At 43.8% G+C, this 18,598-nt stretch overlaps 2 protein-coding genes across 3 annotated transcripts in view; one reads left to right on the top strand and one right to left on the bottom strand.

The window, feature by feature from the left end:
* Positions 1 to 18,598, top strand: part of RB195_023579 (uncharacterized protein) — a gene marked incomplete at both ends in the record, with an annotated part of 29,305 nt that overhangs the window by 707 nt on the left and 10,000 nt on the right. Inside the window, 4 exons of one of the 2 annotated variants that reach the window (XM_064211062.1) lie at positions 1,429 to 1,553; positions 4,877 to 4,933; positions 14,748 to 14,909; positions 15,177 to 15,319. In XM_064211062.1, coding sequence (XP_064066943.1) covers positions 1,429 to 1,553; positions 4,877 to 4,933; positions 14,748 to 14,909; positions 15,177 to 15,319 — 487 coding nt within the window. Of the gene's footprint in view, positions 1 to 1,421; positions 1,554 to 4,876; positions 4,934 to 14,747; positions 14,910 to 15,176; positions 15,320 to 18,598 lie in introns of those variants that run through there. The other variant, XM_013440558.2, reaches the window with a different exon arrangement.
* On the bottom strand, positions 7,558 to 8,265 carry RB195_023581 (uncharacterized protein; the record flags this gene model as incomplete). Its single annotated transcript, XM_064211064.1, has 1 exon — positions 7,558 to 8,265. The coding sequence occupies one exon, from the start codon at positions 8,263 to 8,265 to the stop codon at positions 7,558 to 7,560; it is 708 nt and encodes a 235-aa protein (XP_064066945.1).

Below are 18,598 nucleotides of genomic sequence, written 5' to 3'. Positions count from 1 at the left end.
TCTTATGTTATGCATACCTTTCTGAGATATTTCAAGTAGGTGCGTTGAACTTGATCGGAACCAAATGTAGTTGGACATTAATCATTCGTTAATCTAGGTTATGAGGTGGATGCTCATAGTCGAGTCTTTGGAATTATGTGTAGTTTTTGTTAAAAGAGCTATTTAATCATATTCACGTTATACGAATCAATAACGTAAGCAGCATGTCGACAACATTAGTAATCTTCACGACGAAAAAGGTTCACGTAAAAGAGAAAGTTTACTAAGGTGCCAATGTACATTCTGGACGGCCGCTTTTGCCCACGATGCTGATCACGATTATGCATAGGCAGCAAACGATATTAGCGAACGATTTTGTTAGTTCCTCTCTCATTTTCGCTACAAATCTAGCAATTAAGGTTTTTCTTCGCAGAGCTCCATAAAGATTGCACTCTTACAGCATCAAGGCGGAACTATAAAAAGGAACGTATAGAAGGAGATTTCAGGATTTTCTCGAAATCGCACAAGGCGCTGCCATCAAACTGTCATCTCTTCGCTGAGTTCATACTTCATCTGCACGGAAATAGTTCGAAAATTAGTATTGTTTCAAAGTAATCGCTCTGAATTTCCTGATAATCAGCCTCGCTTTGGAATAGAAGTATTCAGAAGCAACATCATTTTCCTGACTCGTCGTTTGTAACTTTTTTTATTGGACGGGTGTCGCACAGTCGGTTAGAGTTCCATTGTAGCCACACGGTCGATCTTTCCCTAGTGGAAACCAACGGTCGATCTTTCCCTAGTGGAAACCAAACCTTTCATCCCTCCGAGGTCGATAAATTGGTACCAGACCCGTCTGGGAGGATAAAAACATTGACTTGATTATCGGCTGGCCCCCGTAAGTCATTGTATGGGCCAGGCCCGTAAAACCTCAAACGATTCTGAATTGAAGTGAACGTGGGGGCGCATCCCAAGCGGATTGATTAACGCCAGAAACTTTATCCTTCATTATATGGCGAAAGATTCCCATACATTGCAAAAGGTTGCTGTCGTCCATCACATCCATTCATCATTTAACTCATTCGTAATGTATGGTTTTAAATTCGTAGATCGATCGAGGGTTCGAAACCGCCCCAGAACAGACTGCAAACCAAGCCTTTCATCCCTCCGGAGTCGATAAATTGGTACCAGACTTGTCTGGGAGGATAAAAACACTGACTTGATCATCGGCTGGCTCCCACAAGTCATTGTATAGGGCAACACGCATTCCGAAAACCTCAACGATTACGAATTGCAGTAGAACGCCTGGGCGCTTCTCAAGTGGATTGATACGCCAGGGACTTTATCGTTTATGCGTTTAATGTTTTTTCATTACTATCAGAGTGATGAATATACTTTCCTGACAAGTTCTCTGTGATGCGCATCAAGATGTCTAATGGTGTTACATGTCAGGTGCATTGCTATTCATCGTGGACGCCCAGGATGAATATGTGGATTCACTGAAGAAAATGTCTGAGAATTTCACCCATGCGTTCCGAATTAACCCAAATATAAAGTTCGAGGTTTTTATACACAAGGTAGGGCTAAGTAAGTTATTCTCTTTGCTCATGTTTACAGTTCTAAGTAATTAAACGGCAAGATTATTTTAAAGGCATCACCCCACGAATCTGGGGTGGTGCGGATTTCAAGTGGAGAGTTCATATACGAGGTCGTAGATTATGGAGAGGAGAGTGATTCCGTCAATTTCTTCCTAAATGCCGTAAAAAAATGGCCTGGAAGATGCGGCGCGTGCACAAGGCTGGCGCTCCGAACTTGTTGTAGAAAATAGCGCGCTAAAATACTTGAAGCCGTATCTTCCGGGCCGTTTTTTTACGGTAATTAGGAAGAAATAGACGGAATCACCCTTCTCTCCATAATCTGCGACCCCGTTTAGGCGTAACCCACTTGAAACCCGCACCACCCCAAATTCGTGTGGTGATACCTTTAGAAGTTGTGTGGAGGGAGCGCTCCAATATTTTGAACAGTACAGCAAGAAGAGCACGCAGTGAGGTCACATGAATGAACAGTCATATGCAGTATAAGGCAGTAATTCGCTCTTCGTCCTTCTCTTTATTGCTATTTTTCTACTCTTTACTCTAATGCGAATTCCAACACACAATCAAAGATCATGTGTATCTCCAAAATAAACCGTTCTAGGAAATCTGAGATGTTAAGTTCCTTCCAGCAGTTTACAAATACCAACTTAGAATACTTATTTGCTTACTTTTTTAAATGGTCCGCCTTCACTGGATGTGCGAGCCCCACATCTTTTTCATCCGTTTCGTTCCCTCGCCATTGTCATCCAGAATGTTCTCAAGTTTCGCGAGAGACCTTGACGAGGTCCTTCAGCCGTATCCAGCTGAGCTCTCCGCTGGTCTATCCGTTTAGCCAAGACACTTCGTTAGAGACCTTCCTCGATGACCTTTAGCATCTCTTGGGATCCACTCTAGCGTTTTCTTAGTCCATCGTCCATCTATCGTCGATTCTTCTCATAATGTGACCGGACCATTTGTGCTTTGCCTTTGAAATATATTCCGCTGGGTGGTGAAGACGGAACGTTTCTTTCAATTCGGTGCTGGGAAGACAGGCTAGGTGTTGTTCTTCAGAAGACAAAGGACTCTGTAGGTGGTGAGTAGCTTCTTAGGCGTGGCAGTGATGTCTGCGCTGCGTAACAGAAAGCTGTCGAGTTGAAAACGTTGTCACGGAGATTTTTTTCCTTCAGTTAGGCCGTAGCTTCTCTGACTGATGTTGTCCATGCTGCCCTAATCCTTCTATTCAGTTCTTCCTCCAAGTTGTTTTACATTTTCTTGGGAGGTATTTGTATGATGGATTTTCCATGATTTGGGAGCCTTCAAGTTGTATTCCTCGGAAGTAGAAGTTCTTAATGAGCTGTGTCTTCTTTCGGTTTATTCGCAATCCTATTCTCTTTCCTGTTTCGTTCAATTCCTTGGGCATCGTCTCTGCTTTATTGGCAGGTCTCGAAAAGATAACGTCCGCAAAACGAAGGTTCGAGAAGAATTTTCCGTCAACACATATGCCCTTTTCTTACCAAACAGGTGATTTCATTATCCATTGTAACGCAGCCGTACACAGCTTCGGCGATATAGTATCGCCTTGTCCTTCCCCCCTTTCCAATGGGTATGGTAAGAGGGAGGTAGAAAAGCTGCATCGTACTCGTGCATCGATCGTCGCAATTGGCTAATGTCCTCACATACGACTCGTCCACAATTTGATCGGTCAACGCTGATAGGAGTGCATTTGTCGAAGACTATCTCCTAGTCGAACAAGGTTGGGACGAGGAGAAGACGATATATTTGGCATAGCTATGTGGCCCTCGAAGCGGTCTGATGGGGTTTCCAGCTTGTTCGTAATGTTGGGCTTCATCTATCTTCCTTGACATGCTCTTGAGGATGATCTCTGTGAACACTGTGGAAGACGGTAAGGAAGTATATCAGACGGTAGTTTCGAAGTTTAGAACAGTTCGCGGTCTGGAATCCTTTTTTTTCTGTAGATAGGCCTCGTTAGAATCATATTAAGAGTGTATGACTACCAGCCCGAGAAAAAGTTTGCTGATATAAAATCATGCTCGGGATCTGTAACAAATTCCAGACTCTTTATCGCAACTTGCACTTCCGAAGAAGCGCTCCTATCAAAAACAAGCTGGATTTCGTCAGGGCTCAGCGTCCTAGATATGCGCGTGAGAATGATCTTGGTGAGTACTTTTTTCGAGATGCTCTGCATGAATATCGAACGGTAGTTCCGAAGATTCTCACGATTAGCTTTCTTATGGATAAGAAAGGTTTTTTCCCGAGATTTTCCACTGGTCCGGAATCCTTTCTTTTTGAAGATAGGAGAAAGATAGGATTGAAGATGGATCTCATGTGGTCCGCTGGAATTACATAAAGCGGATAGTCACCGGCCTGAAGAAACTGTGATGTAAAATCGGGTCCGGGGGCTGTGCCAGGTTTTATGGTCTTGATAGCGACTCGTACTTTCGAAGGGAGAATTAATGGTGGAGCTTCACCAGTGGTGATGATCGGGCTCGACGCAGGAGTTGATGAACGAAAAAGGTTTGAGTAGAACTTCTTCGTAATGATTTCCATCTCTCGACGAAAGGACGTGCGAGTTCCATCTTCGCTGAGCAAGGCTGCTAGTGGAATATTATATTCGCAGAGATCCCTGCGGCACTTCTTTAGACTCGTTCTTCTTTGTGCTGCTTCCAGAATCTTCTTCTGCCTGTATTTCAAAAGATCCTTCTGCAGCTAGTGTTTGCTACTAACTGCGCTATGTGCGATGCATTCGGATCAAGCCTCAAAATCCTTCTTTCCAACAATTCCTTGGTGGTCTTTGAAATTCGATCTAAGTTCGTCGTGCGCGGCTTCGAGACAAGTTCAGCACAGGCGCGCAATCCTCTGAGCAGCAGGTCGTAGTCCACGATTGGCTCCTCTTCGATGAGTCAGTCACCTTAGGACAAAAAGTCCTCGTGTTCGCAATCGTGGTATACGAATTCTTTCCTCCTTCGTTGCCTATAGCAGTTCTTTTCCAGTTTGTGCTCGTACTTACCAAACCGAATAATTTCTTGGGGACCTAAAATTTGCGAAATTTTTTCCTTCGAACGTTTCACGTTAGTGAACAAGGAACAGTGAAGTCGAGTTGTCTGCAAAAATGAGCTCATCACTACGTACCTTTTATCGAATAAACCTGAAAACAGACATCGAGTTGTATCGGTTTTAGAGTGCAATGGGGGCACGCACAGAGAGATCTGAGTCAGGTGAAAACAACGACCACCTCCAAACTTCTCGCAAGTATATAGGTCTTGAAAAGCCTAACCGTGGTACTGATTCTTCATCTTTTATTTCAGGCTGATGGATTAACTGAAGAAAGCCGCGTTGATGCCCAGTATGACATCTATCATAGGGTGAGTTGCACATCTATTTTTAGAATTGACATCGAACCGTCCTGTATGATCTTCGCTTCCTTTGGGCTCGTCCACCTTTGCTTTTATTATTCAGTTCCGATTCAACCTGTTTGTGCTAACAGTTCACATCACCTAGGGAACCCACGTTCGAAGTCAAAGTTGGGAAGAAATTCAATTAAATGAATGAATTAATGTTGCGTAATTAAGTGTAGATATAATTGTATTGCACTTCTCACTTCAGATTTATCTCACACACTTATTTTGGAAAATCTGGAGTGGTTCTGGGAGAACTCTGTTAGGTCAATAGTTGACAATGATCGATCTTACTGAAGCCAGCAAGTGGCTATTTACCGGAAAAGCTACTTCATTTAGCGGGAATAAGCTCAATATATGTCATCATAAGTTGATCGTACAACGCTGCAATGGCGAGAATCAGGACATATATGTATTTGTAGATAAAAAATAGAGAGAAACTTGGGTGCAGACAAGGGGTACCCGCGAAAATTGGCTAGCAGAAATTCAGCTGCGTGCAGCGTCGCGGACCTTTGGGCAATTATGGCCAGCGCGACACTAACTGGAGAGCTCTCACGACCCTTTGGGACCGTCTAGAATTCGCACCTTTCTTCAACGCAGCCACGCGCAGCGTTTGAGTGTGAAAATTGTGGAATTGCGGACTAGAAAGAGAACAGAAAGAAAGGAATAAAAGGCTATTTGACGCATCGAGTTATGGAATGCGAGTATTGATAATTGATCACATATTATAGGTCGACACAAAATAAAGAGAATCATTCTATACAACTCAAGCACGAATCTCGAGGAGTGATGCGTTGTTATTATGACCGACATTGACTTTATTTCAGAAACTTCGCACTTATTATTATACATTAGAATTCATAGCATACAAAAAACGTACTGCTGGGGAACACTAATATGCGTAGAGTTTTACACAAATTCTCATATGAAAGGTCTTTTATCGTATAAATGTGTTGGCCAAGAATGTAACATTCCAGTAGTTGTTTTTAATTGCATACTCAAGAAGTCAAACTTTGTTTAATGCTCTTTTCTGCTTCCTACAGCTTTTTATCGCTTCACTTCTATCTACTTTACATTTGAAATCAGAATGGCCGCTTAGGGGCCGGGTGTAGCGCATTCGGTAAGAGCTTCCGTTGTGACTGCACGTTAGATCGATGGTTCGAAACAGCCCTAATGCCAAAGCAGCCTTTCATCCCTACGGGATCGATAAATTGGTACCAGACTTGTCTGAGAGGATGAAAACACTGACTTGATGCATCGGCTAGCTTCCGCAGTTCAGTCTATAGGATGGTGGCGCGGTGGCGCATCCCAAGCGGGCTTTTCCTTTGCACTCTTTATGGCCGCTCAAGTGCTTGAGTGGTCATCAGACGCCTCTGTGTCTTCGAGATGCCCCCTTAGGCACAAGGGGGCATCTCGAAGGCACATTTTGCATACCTCAAACGCATTCTTCGCACCGTGTGGGCCCTGGATGCCAATCTCATCAAGCCAGTTGTGCAACAAATGTCTAAAAATCAAAAATAATCAATGGGAGATTTTCTAAATCTCGTCTTATAAGTCTATCAGTGGCTGCTCTTTTAATGCGTTGGAAGAAACTAATTTTAACAGCTGAGAGCAGAAATATAGATCGCGATCGATACCTCCGTACACATTTTCGAGCAAAATTTCACGCATGTATATATTGTTTAAAGTTTAAAGTTTGTTCACTTTTAATTTGTTTCGAATAGGGCATTCTAAGAGCTGCGAAATGGTAGGGAAGCGCAGTTTGGCCGGAACGTCAGCTTACCAGAACGCAAGAGAAACAGCGAGGCTGTCAGGAGCGCGCAGCTCAACTATCATCGCTCATTATTCTTGTGCATACACGACGGCATGTCAACTCCTGCAGCAACTCACTCACGACATCAGCGTTTAAAGGACGTCTTCTGAAATTGCGAATTTCATTGATCTTGGTCTTAGTCGTCATTATAACCTCGGATAGTCTCCACCACTGTTTGTTTTATTGTGTATTGTCTATTTGTTTATTTATTGCTGCTCTGTGCGAAATTCATCAAACGTTCTTCTGAGGTCAATTTTGGTGTTGAAATCACCAACAGTGATTTTGTAGAAGGTGTGATCCTTTCTGTAAAATCTCAGGTCCATTTAGAAAGCTTGACTTCACTATCTCATGAACGTGATGTTGGATCTTTCTGTCCGTAGATATCCGATTTAGGTCGTCAGATTCTCGCAAGAATTGATGTTTCACCGACTCACCAACTCGCATGTTCCAAAGAATATTTCTTCTTCATAGTCACAGGCGACGTTCGTTGGGTGTTGCCGATACCCCGATAAGGTCATAGACGGCTTCCTGGCTACTGACTGTCTACTTGACCGTCACATCTTCAACGGTCACATTCGATGATGTTTCCTGTGTTGTGTGTGAAGATTGTCATCATATCGTTCTCCTCCGTTTCCGAGGCCAAGATGGCGTCCAGCGATTCTGTACCATGCTCTTCTTCATAAGCAGGAGAAATAATTACTACATTCTTACTACTTATTTGGTAGAAGTTGTAAGCAGCTTGCAAAACTATGGGCTCTATGACTACAGCTCACCTTGATCACTTTGACTCCCGCTGATCTTCGAACTGGTCGAGTGGGGGCCAGTAATTTTTCCATTTGTCCCGATCGCGTACCAGAGTCGCCCAGTGGTTCTTCCTTTTGCGTGGGACAAGAAAAGCCTCATAATTTTCTTTGAAGGACTTCGTGAAGAAATCTGACCATCGGGTCGGCGTTCTTCCTGTAGTGCGCTTAATATCGCGGGAAACCCAGTCGCTCACGACGTTGGTCCAACGGTTGTCGTTAAAGTGCATCACGTATCCGGCCCACCTTATTTTGCTGCTTTTGACAAATGCAGCGGCGTCTCTGATCCTCGATCGCTGACGTAGGAGAAAACTTCGAATCCCGCCCCTCACTTGCGTGAAACGGGATACTCCTAGCATCACTCTCTCAATTGCGAGGTCAATGACGCTCACCGCGTTTTCTTCCTGCTTGCGAAATGCCCAGGTTTGTGAACCATACGTCAAAGCAGGAAGTACGGTGGTGTTGAAGAGGTGAGCACGGAGCCGAGCGTTCCTGGTCTTCTTCACTACATCCTCGATGCTCTTATACGCACCCCAAGCTGCTCTTCTCCTGCCCAGCTCGGGGGTCAAGTCGTTCATCATTTTCAATTCCCGACCCAGATAAACGTAGCTGCTGCATTCGGATATGTTCGTTCCGTTGAGCGTTGAGCGTGGGGCATCCGAGACCCATCCGTTGCGCTCGAACATGATCTTTTGCAGATTCAGCTGAAGACCGATGCATCCACATGTTTCATCGAATTCGGTCAGAATTCGTTCCTTCCTTCTTTTAATTCCTTTTCGAAACTCTGCTTGCTCGCATGGCTCCTTCGTCCAAGACTTTTTCAATCCTATTAGGGATCACTCTTGTAAAGAGCTTGCAGGCGAAGAATGGCGAAATTCCGGTCGTGAAGTTACTGTACAACTCTCGAATTAGCTCTATGTTACTGAGTGGGAACGCCTTGGTTGTCCAAAGCTTCCATGACCGCTTCCGTCTCAACTGAGTCGAAGGTCTTCTTTAAGTCGATGAAGGTGAGACAGAGCGGCATCTTGTACTTTCGTGATACCTCGATGAGTTTTGAAGCAGTGTGAATGTGGTCAATCGTGCTGAATCCTTTTCGAAACCCTGCTTGCTCGCATGGCTGTCCTTCATCGAAGACGTTTGCAATCCTATTAAGGATTACTCTTGTAAAGAGCTTGCAGATGACGTACAGTAAGCAGATTCTGCGATAGTTGCCGATGTCATGTGGATCTCCCTTTTTATACAACAACACGGTCTTGCTGGTCTTTCATTGTTTAGGAACCTTGCATTCCGACAGCTAACATGTAAAGAGCCTCGACAAGATGTTGATGAGTACTGGCGGAAGATTCTTCAGGTGTTCTGATCTTATTCTCTAGGGACCGGTTTCGTACGATTTCTTATCGACAGATAGTATGTCGTATTTCGGACGGGAGAACCTCTGGAATGACATGTCCGTCTTCCCTCAGATGGTGAGGAGGTAAATGGACATGGCTGTCGAAGAGGTCAGAGTAGAAGTCGTAGATGATTTTCTCCATCCCCCTTCTCGATGCTCCATTTGGATTCCGGAGAACACTCATCCTCGTCTTTCGACTGGCAAATTCGAGGCAAGCCTATATGACTCCTGCAACTCCGTCCTTCCTGGTGCTACGGTACCAGGCTTTCCTCCGGAATCAGAAGTCTCTTTTCTATTATTGTGACGCGTAAGATTTTAAAACTCATGGGCAGGTTGCAAGCCTCTAGTCCCATAAGTTTTTGGGAGAACTTCCGTTTTCCAGGAGTGGACATGTGGAGCTTATTTGTTAGGGACGACTCCAAACTGCCTCCCTTGCACCTCCCAGTCACTTGATTGCAGAGTTTTGGCCGGACCGACGTGCGGGATACAAGGATGTCATGAGTCAGTCCTGGCTCAGCAGAAACATGGAGGCCATCCATTGAATCCACCCGCGTCTCTGGGCAAGCATTAGGTCAGCTTCGGTTGGCGATTAGCACCCTATGTGCAACCCGGGGACGCGCTACGTAGCCTCGCGACTAACCGGCTGTGATCCCTCTAGTGAGAGAGATCCGTGGGTGACTATAGGTGGCAGATGGATTTCCAGAATCTCCAGAAGTGGACAGCTGGAAATTACTTGTTGAAGCCAACTCCACCCCGCGTCCCATCCTCCCACTCACTTCAGGCCTTTTGTCAGGCTGACGGGTAAGAACACGGATAGTCCGAACCAATCCTGACACAAAAGAAGTAGGAACACCTCAAAGTCCGCTTCGCGTGCTCCTCAAAACGCGACGCACGACGATGTGACGTAGGTTCCGCGCTGTGAGATTGCTGTACCAAAATACCTTGTTTGTCAAGTCTGATCTAGGTAGTACTTTGTTATTGAGCAATAATAAAGTTGTCTGTCTGTTCCCATGCTTTGTCATATTTGTGTTTGCCTTTTCTGCTTACAACTTTTAGCCTTGATTTTCTAAATCTCAGTTTTCTTCCTCCTATTTGTTTGGCGTTCGTCTAGTTTTTTTTTTCTTTTTGGCGAGGTGCTTCATTTGTTATATAAAGGTATTCCACTTGGCCATTTGACTGGATGTCGGCTTCTTCAACAAAAGTATTAAATCGTATCGAGCTATCACTTGTTGCTTTACGGATCCTTGGTCTTTGCGGACATCACAACATCTGACATCAAAATCGACGCTGATTCTATGCACAATTTTTTGTCATTGCGTAAGACGCGAAGGTACCATTGAACATGGTTTTGTGATAAGAGCAATACACAGTCTTTGACGCATTGCGTCGTTGCGGTTGTGCTCGAGGCGTCTGCTGCTGTCACCCGTGCCGCATAGCTCTTTACCTCTGTGATGCATTCTTTTGTCAGTCGTAGTACGCAAGAGATTGGATTCCAATTCTGTATATCTTAGGTAGGTTTTATGAATTTAATTTTCACGAATGCAATTTTAAGGTGCAGGTAGGTTAAAAGTCGTCGTCTTCAGCTCCAATGTCGCTGTTCTCTCTAAAGTGCGCAATACCTGTTAGGGACGATTACAACAGCCTGGTAGAGGAATTTGCTCCAACGTCGTCAAGATGCGCCTTTGTACGATTGCGGGATCGCAGAAGACAAATTGAACTGTAGATCGTAAGTCTTCATGCACCTACGAAAGCCGACTGCAACAGGGACGCATTTGGTGATAAACTCAATGCGTTGATAACCAAGGTACCAAGTCAATAGGCGGTAATTCTCGAAATTGATGCGAATGTAGAGATAGCACTTGAACAATAATACGATGTGCTTGCAAAATGGTTCTATCTCACGGAGCAGATAACGGAGATCATCTGATAGTCCTTTGTAAGCAGACGAACCTCATCATTGTATCCACGTTCAGGAGGAATCATTGATGCGATCAGCTTACGTGTGAAGGGACAACCCCATTAACGCCAGAAGAGTCGCGAAAGCGGAAGATGGCGACACCAGGCTTCAGACCGACTACATTCTGACAAAGAACATCCCGTTATCAGATATCCGAAAATCTAGAGCTGTCTGGGACGTCGCATTCGATTTTGACCATCGCCCAGTTCTTTTCAGCTTTATGGTACGGTTCCACAGAAAGGTATCGTGGAGCTCAACATCAACCGAAGCTCGGCTTGGCAGGTCTGAAAAAACGAGGAATGCAGAAGGAAGTTCCGCCAACAGGTGTCGATCAGTATTGGATTACGGCTTTGTCTGGATTGTAGTTACAGTCGTATCGCGACGACCTGAATAATTATGCGAATGAGTAAGCGAATATGCTCAAAATGTCAGAGTTGGGCTAGATCTTTTCCGCTGTTCGATTAAAGCCAGAGAGGATCTCACTGCGAGCGGAACTTCGACTCACGATCTTGCGATGCGGACCCTTTATCACGCCATAATCACTTGTACAATAGAAACGTGATGTGGATTTGTTATGGCGTTCAATGCTGGCAGCATCTTCCTCATATTTCTCCAGGTTTCTGAAGCGCTAGTCAAAGTAAATACAAGAACGATGTCGTTTAAGGGGCTGAAACAGAACCGAGCGTTCTTCTTCTTCCCAAATTCTCGATGCTCTCATAAGAGTTCAGCTTTACAGAGTATCCCTCCCTCAAGTACCTATTTTCTATCCATGCGACTAGCTTTTTAGTACTTTCTTCCGTTCTTGTTTGGTCATCTTTTCCAGAAGTACATTATTCGTAAATTTCAAGTGGAGACAGTTTTGGCTAAAAAAGCTGGGGACTTGCAAGATACCGCTGATCCTCACTCTTTTCCTCACCCTCATACTTTCGAGAACTGAAATTTTCTTCGTTTTCTATGAGAATTTTCATACACGTAATTTGAAGTTATTAGATGTATCTTTACCTCATATTTCACGTGAGGATTTCTCTTGGTTCTCGTACGGTTACAAATTTGAGCTCACCTCACAAAATATTTTTTCCTCCTCAAAATTTCGATCATGAATCTAGTGGATGCTTTTGATTTTCCAAGGTAATCTAGTGGCTCGTAAACTATATTTTAACATATCTAGAAATGTCCTATGATTATTGGTGAACATCAAGATCTTTTTCAACTCCATCGCTTATTGCTTAGAAAAGGCATGGTCGGAGGCATTATTCGAAAATCGATTGGAGTTTCTTCAGTCGTTGCCCGACTAAAGAACGAAGAAAGAGAACTAAAGGACGACGAAGATTATCAAAGCTAGCATGCCACACTCGGGAAGACACAAACTTCTTTACTGTTGCATGTTCCTAAAAATAGCTCCTCTTTACCGTCACAGAGGGCTTTCAATGGCTGATATCATCCGCCTTGGTTAGTCCAAAGACGTACTCAATCTTCTTGGCTTTCAATTCTAGCGTGATGACTCTGTAGTGCCGGCATAGGGATTCATCTCCACAAAGATTTGTGGCTTGTCGATGTCTACCTTCTGTCTCCCTCCCAACCGCTTAGAATTATCGAGCGATTCTTAAATTTAGTGAACCACGTATGTAGTAAGAGACCCTCGACGTACACTTTTGCCATCTTAGTGTAGGCCTGGGTTGCCTTTAAGCCTTATATAATATATATATATATATATATATATATATATATATATATGTATATATATATATATACATGTACATATATACACATATATACGCATATATATACATACATGTACATGTATATGTATACATAGCCCCTTTACCGCTCAGTATAGTAAAATTTGATTATTCAGAAATATAGGTGTTCATCGTTAAGAGAATGATTGAAATCTGGCAGGGATATTCGAAGCCAATGCAGTTCAACTTCGCTATCGATGACGCTATTGATGGTCATGTCAGAAACAGTCGATGACACCAACATCAGAACAGTCGATCAGTGTCCTGCTGACATCGTCTAGTACCCTCAAGGTGATCCTTGACTGATCTCAAGTATGCGAACGATGTAGTAATATTCGTTTCTAGCAGCGCGATGTTACATGTTGTTCATCTTGTATCGAAATTAGCTGCAGCCTACGGACTGTAACTCTCCTGATAAATGCATGCAGACGTGGGTCTTCTCGAGACCCTCAGGGGGAACCAGGGTGGACGGATAACCTATTGAAGTTGTCGAAGAATTATGTTATTTGGACTGTACGGTGAAAAATTATGGCAGCTACAAGAGAGATGTCTAGCAAAGATGAGAGAGAGAGCAAAGTTAATTCGGCATTCAACTCATTGACCAACTGCCTGTGATCGACCACCGACACCAACGAAGTTAAACTGCGAGTCTTCCTACTACCTATTCGACTTATCATGACTGGATCGTGTACGGACCGAATACTTGGGCAGTGCCAGCGACGGTGATGGAAAAGCCTGACTGCATGGAGAGAAAGCTGTTTAGAGGAATGCTTGGCTACTCTTGGCCAATGGTGTGCCATAACGAAGATATTTACTCGAAAGTAGATATGGTGTACTGGCGGGTGACGCGAGGAAAATATCAACATCTTGCCGTGCCTTTTGAAGTAGCCACGGAAAGCCGTCTTCGCTTTTTTGGTCACGTTATGAGAAGACCGTCTGATCGTCTGCCTGTCAGCGCCAAGTAGTCCTGAGCATGCTTCCAGATCCTAATTGGAAAAGGTCTCCTGGTCGTTGAAGAAGGTTCTGGACGGAGGTGAAGGAAGATCTGAGGACACTTGGCGCTGACAGGCAGTTCAGTCGACAGACTTCCCAGGAACTAATACTCACTTGACCTAGGTCGATGTTGAGAAGTCGGATTTAGCCATTCCGTCCCTCGGCCTATCATAAGTTTTAAAAGAAACTTTGTGCGAAACGTAGTTGAAAGTTTGTTGCAAATTAATAAACGCGAGATGCAGTGGTCCTTTCCTCCACCAATGATCTTGTGACAAATGCTCGGTGATCTGAGTGCTATCGACGGAAGTGTTAATAAAAGCAAGCAAATAAAACCGAGCAATGCCGCAAATTCTGTAATCAATACAAGAAACCTCTTACTGACAGCCATCGATCAAATAGGCTTCCACTTCAAGCGCTCGAGGGATTTTCTTCTCTCGCATTCCATTTCGGTACTTATGGGGAAGGTGTAGCGGAATTGGTAAGAGGTTCCGCTGTGACTGCACGATCAGTCGAAGGCTTGAATCCCCCCTAGTCCCAACTAAGCCTTTCGGGATCGATAAATTGGTATTAGACTTGTCTGGGAGGATAAGAACACTGACCTAACATCTAGCTCCGCAATTCGCTGTATTGGTTACACGTTCATATGCCTCAAACGATTCTGAAAAGAAGTGAATGCGGTGGCGCTTCTCAAACGGATTGATTTACGCCAGACACTTTATCACTTACACATACTACACTGCTGTGCTGTGTCATCCACAAACTTTTTTTTTTATGGCGGTATCTTGTTTCAGGAACTGCGAGGAAGAAAGTTCGATCACAACTGCAACAACAGCTTTGCACTGAAACATCGGTCTTATTGATTTGTTGCTTTTCCCAAGTTGCTTCCAAGTCTGATGAAGCCCTAATTCTCTAGGGCAATTATAGAGTTCTTCTGACACAATCACCTGTGTTGTCTACTAGACGACCTTATGACCACTTTTAACAAAAGTAACTGATCGTCAAAACGGAGTACCCAGATGGGATATCCTTTATGCTAAAATTCAACGGAGATTCAAGATGTTTGCAATTTAAAGCTGTTTTCCATTTAAGGTGAAATGTGAACTAGCTGAGCAAGGGTTAGAAGACTTCAATGTAACATTCCACCTCACCTCTATTTACGACCACTCAATTTTTGAAGCCTTCTCCAAAGTAGTTCAGAATCTTGTCAAACGTCTTCCTACACTGGAACGATTGCTTGACATTTTCAATCAGGTTGGTGAATGTTCTTTTTCTGATGTTTCCATGTTCTTAACGTTATTGTATAACTCTTGCCTAAAATGTAGTTTGGGGGGGGAGAGTAGGGTCCTCGTTTCTGAAAGTAAATAACTAAATCAGTCGGAGCTAAGATCTAAGCAGTAGTCTTAGGGGTCTATGACATGTAAGCTATATTACTAAGAGAAAAAAAGATAGAGCCCTTTCCCCATCCACATTTTCTCACAACCCTTAGTTTGCAGTAAAGTGTTTTTTGCTATTGTTTAGGGTTCGAATGTGGAAAAATCCTTCCTATTTGATGTAGCTTCTAAAATTTACATAGCAACCGATACGACTCCTGTTGAGATGGCTGCATATGAACTTTGCTGCGACATGATTGACGTTACAATCGACATATCTGGAATCTACGGGTAAGATTGTTTAGGGTTGCATTTTTCTTGCAGTGACATGTGTTTAAAACAATTCAGTTTGAAATATCCGTCACCTGTATCGCCTCGTGTTGTTATCACCCTTTGTTCTTCGATTTGTTCGAGTCTGTGTCAGCAATACTTCACCAATTTCGCCGGATCGCAAGCAAGAGTCGTGGCTTCACCTCTCGCGAAGCACATATTTCTTTGAAGTACTTTGTGAAAAGGGTGACCACGGGAACTGCTATCTCCCTTTAGTGCGCTTGCGCTTCTCGTGTAACCACCTAATTTTACTTTCCCTAGCATGTGTGGTAACGTCTCTGATCCTCAGTTGTTGACCTAGGACTGAATTGGACTCCATTCTTTCACTCGTGTGAAGCGGGATTCTCCTAGCGTCTCCCTTCCGGTTGAGCGTTCAGTTACCCTCAACGCATTTTTCTCTTGCTTGTAGAGTATCCAGGTTTCTGAAGCATAGGTCAATAAAGGAAGTGCGGTGGTGCTAAAGAGGTGCCTAGCAAAGCACGAAACGAGTATGTGTTTCTGATCTTCTTCACTACATCCCCGATACTGTGGAATGCTTCCCAACCTCTTCTTTCCTCCTACCGAGCTCAAAAGTAAGGTGGTTCATCATATTTCATTCCCGACTGGGAATGAAATATGATATGAAATAGACCTGGGTATAAGTGGAACATTCTGATGTATTCATTCCGCTGAACGTGAATGGGAATCATTAACCCATCCATTCGTTTTGAAGATCGTTTTGCCCAATTTCAGTTGTAGACCAATCCTACTACACGTTTCACTCGCGAATTTGGCCAGCATTCTTTCCCCTTGCTCATGATTGACGTCATCTAAATGATGTCATCAACGAAATGAAGGTGGTGTAACTGTCAACCCCCAACATTCACTTCCATGTTAACCCATTCCAATCATCACATTATGCTCTCGAGAGTGACACTGAATATTTTGGATAAGATAGTATTGCCCTGTCGGGGTGCTCTCTTCACCTCGGTTCTGCCTTCTTGTAGAATTAGGCACAATTGTAGAATTTTAATTGCGAAGTTGTTATATGTCATATAACTCACCAAGTACATTTATATGTTGAATAAAGATGACTTGGAGCTCATGGCTGAACTGAATAAAACAAAGGTCTCCCTTAAGTCGATTAAAATGAAACATAGTGGCCTCTTATACTCTCGTGATATTTCTGTGAGTTTGAAGCTGTGTGTATGTGGTGAGTTGCGCTGAACACTTCGAAGCCCTGCTTGCTCGCATGCCTGTGTACATCTACTGTTCTTTCAATCCTGTTTAGAATTACTTTTGTGAAAAGCATATAGATGACACGTCGGACTTTGGAAGAGTAGACTTCTGGGATGACTTGTCCATCTTCCTTCAGATGGTGTAAAAGGCTGTCGATGAGATCCGAATAGAAGACCTGAATGATCTTCAATATGCCCTTCCATGTTTCCCATGTTGTGAACGTTCCATCTGAGTTCCGTACTGCAGTCGTCTTTGTTTTGTGATAAACTTTCGGCGGGTGTAACGAATGTTCTGTCCCCCTCTGCGGTTTCAGCAAATACTGCTGCTTTCCCTATTTGACATCTTCTATTGCTTATCTGCAGTTTTGCGGGCCATATGGCAAGTTTGTGATTGCCTGCAGCTCTTGCAGGTTCATGCGAACCTTTTAGCTTAAGAGCTTTCTGAGACAGACGTTTCGATGGTTTAAAATTCTAAACATTTCGGCTTTATACACGCAATCGTGAAGATGTACGAGCCTATCATGTTTGATGTGAATGTTCTTTCCGCTTTGTGAATTTTGCAGCTTTCTTACCTTTGCGTAAAAAGGAATATGTTCTTTGAAAAAGTAGATGGTCTGGTTCAATATAACTCTCGTGCAACACCAACATTCGTCAGCCAAGCCCTTTTATAGACGATGACGATGATGCCGTCTATTTCGTTTACGGTTCTCTCCATCGAACGACTCTCACATCCAACGTAGGTGGAAGAAGGGCTTTAGGAATTGCGATTTTCAGCCTAGTCACCATGATAAACTCGAAGAGCCTCTCCCCTAGTTCGTTTCAATGTAAGCGGCGAGTTTCGATGTGAAGTTCTTCGAGCTTTGGTGTAGCTGTTGTTCTAGGACCCGTTTTGGCATTCTAATCACCAATAGTGACCTTGTAAAATGTGTGATTGTCTCTGTAGAAGTTTTCTAGATGCATATGGAAAGCTTCGACTTCTTCTTTGTGGCTTAATGTTTGACTTTCTCTCCCGTAGATGTCCGATTTGGATTGTCAGATATTCAGGAGGATCGATATTTCATTACCAAATCCCAGTCTAGGAGGACATCGACTTCACCAAATCTTCTACTGCCAATTGAACTTATGAACCTGTCTTCTGGTGTAGTCTCTTTTCGGTCAGTCCGATGACATCATAATTGATTTTGTTGGCTTGCAAGCGTACGTGCGTTGTATGTACAGATCGTTATCTTAGTTGTTTTCCCTTTAGGCAGCAGGATAACTCCTGCAACCTCTTCTTTCTTGGTGTGAGCGGGCGTTCTTTTGGAGACAAGAGACTATTTGCCATCACTATGTCGAGCTGTTAATTTATAGGTGGGCAAATTGCTAGCATATAGTCTTAGGGGTCAGACGCTGCCTACTCCCCTAATAGACAACTGGAGCTTACTTCGTAGTTGTTTACTAGTTGAAGAGGACTGCAAACCGCTTCCATGTCACCTGTTCCCAAATTTTTGATCGGCTTCGTGTGCAGAATACACGAACAGATTGAATCGGTCCTCGCATGAAAGAAACAGGGAGTCCATAGCCGGAATCCACCTACGTCTCAAGGCAGACAGAGCGTAACATTTGATCTGCGAGCCTAGCTAAAAGTAAGCCACTGCTCAGGTTGAGATTATTTGGTCTGGTAAGTACGAGCACAAACTGGAAAATAACTGCTATCGGTAATGAAGGAGGAAGGAAGTCGGCACGGCAATTGCGTACTCCAGGACTCATTGTCCTAAGCTGACTTGTACGTCAAGGAGAACCCAAACGTGGTCTGCGAGATGCTGCTCAGAGGATTACGAGCCTGTGCTGGGCGTGCCTCGAAGCCGCGCACGGCAAATTTGGGTCGAATTTCGAAGACCACCAAAGAATCGCCCATGTTCGACTGTCTTTGGATCTTGAGCTGTAGCCAAGATTGTTATTGATCGTCTTCATTAAACAACAGCTAACGTTTCGGCGTTATCGCCTTCGTCCGAGCTTGGAAAATTCAAAGCCATTAGTGATT

This window comes from Necator americanus, chromosome X, assembly GCF_031761385.1.
Source record: "Necator americanus strain Aroian chromosome X, whole genome shotgun sequence".
NCBI classification, from domain to species: domain Eukaryota; kingdom Metazoa; phylum Nematoda; class Chromadorea; order Rhabditida; family Ancylostomatidae; genus Necator; species Necator americanus.
Note: the sequence above shows the minus strand (reverse complement) of the source record. Positions and strands in the feature narration are given on the sequence as shown.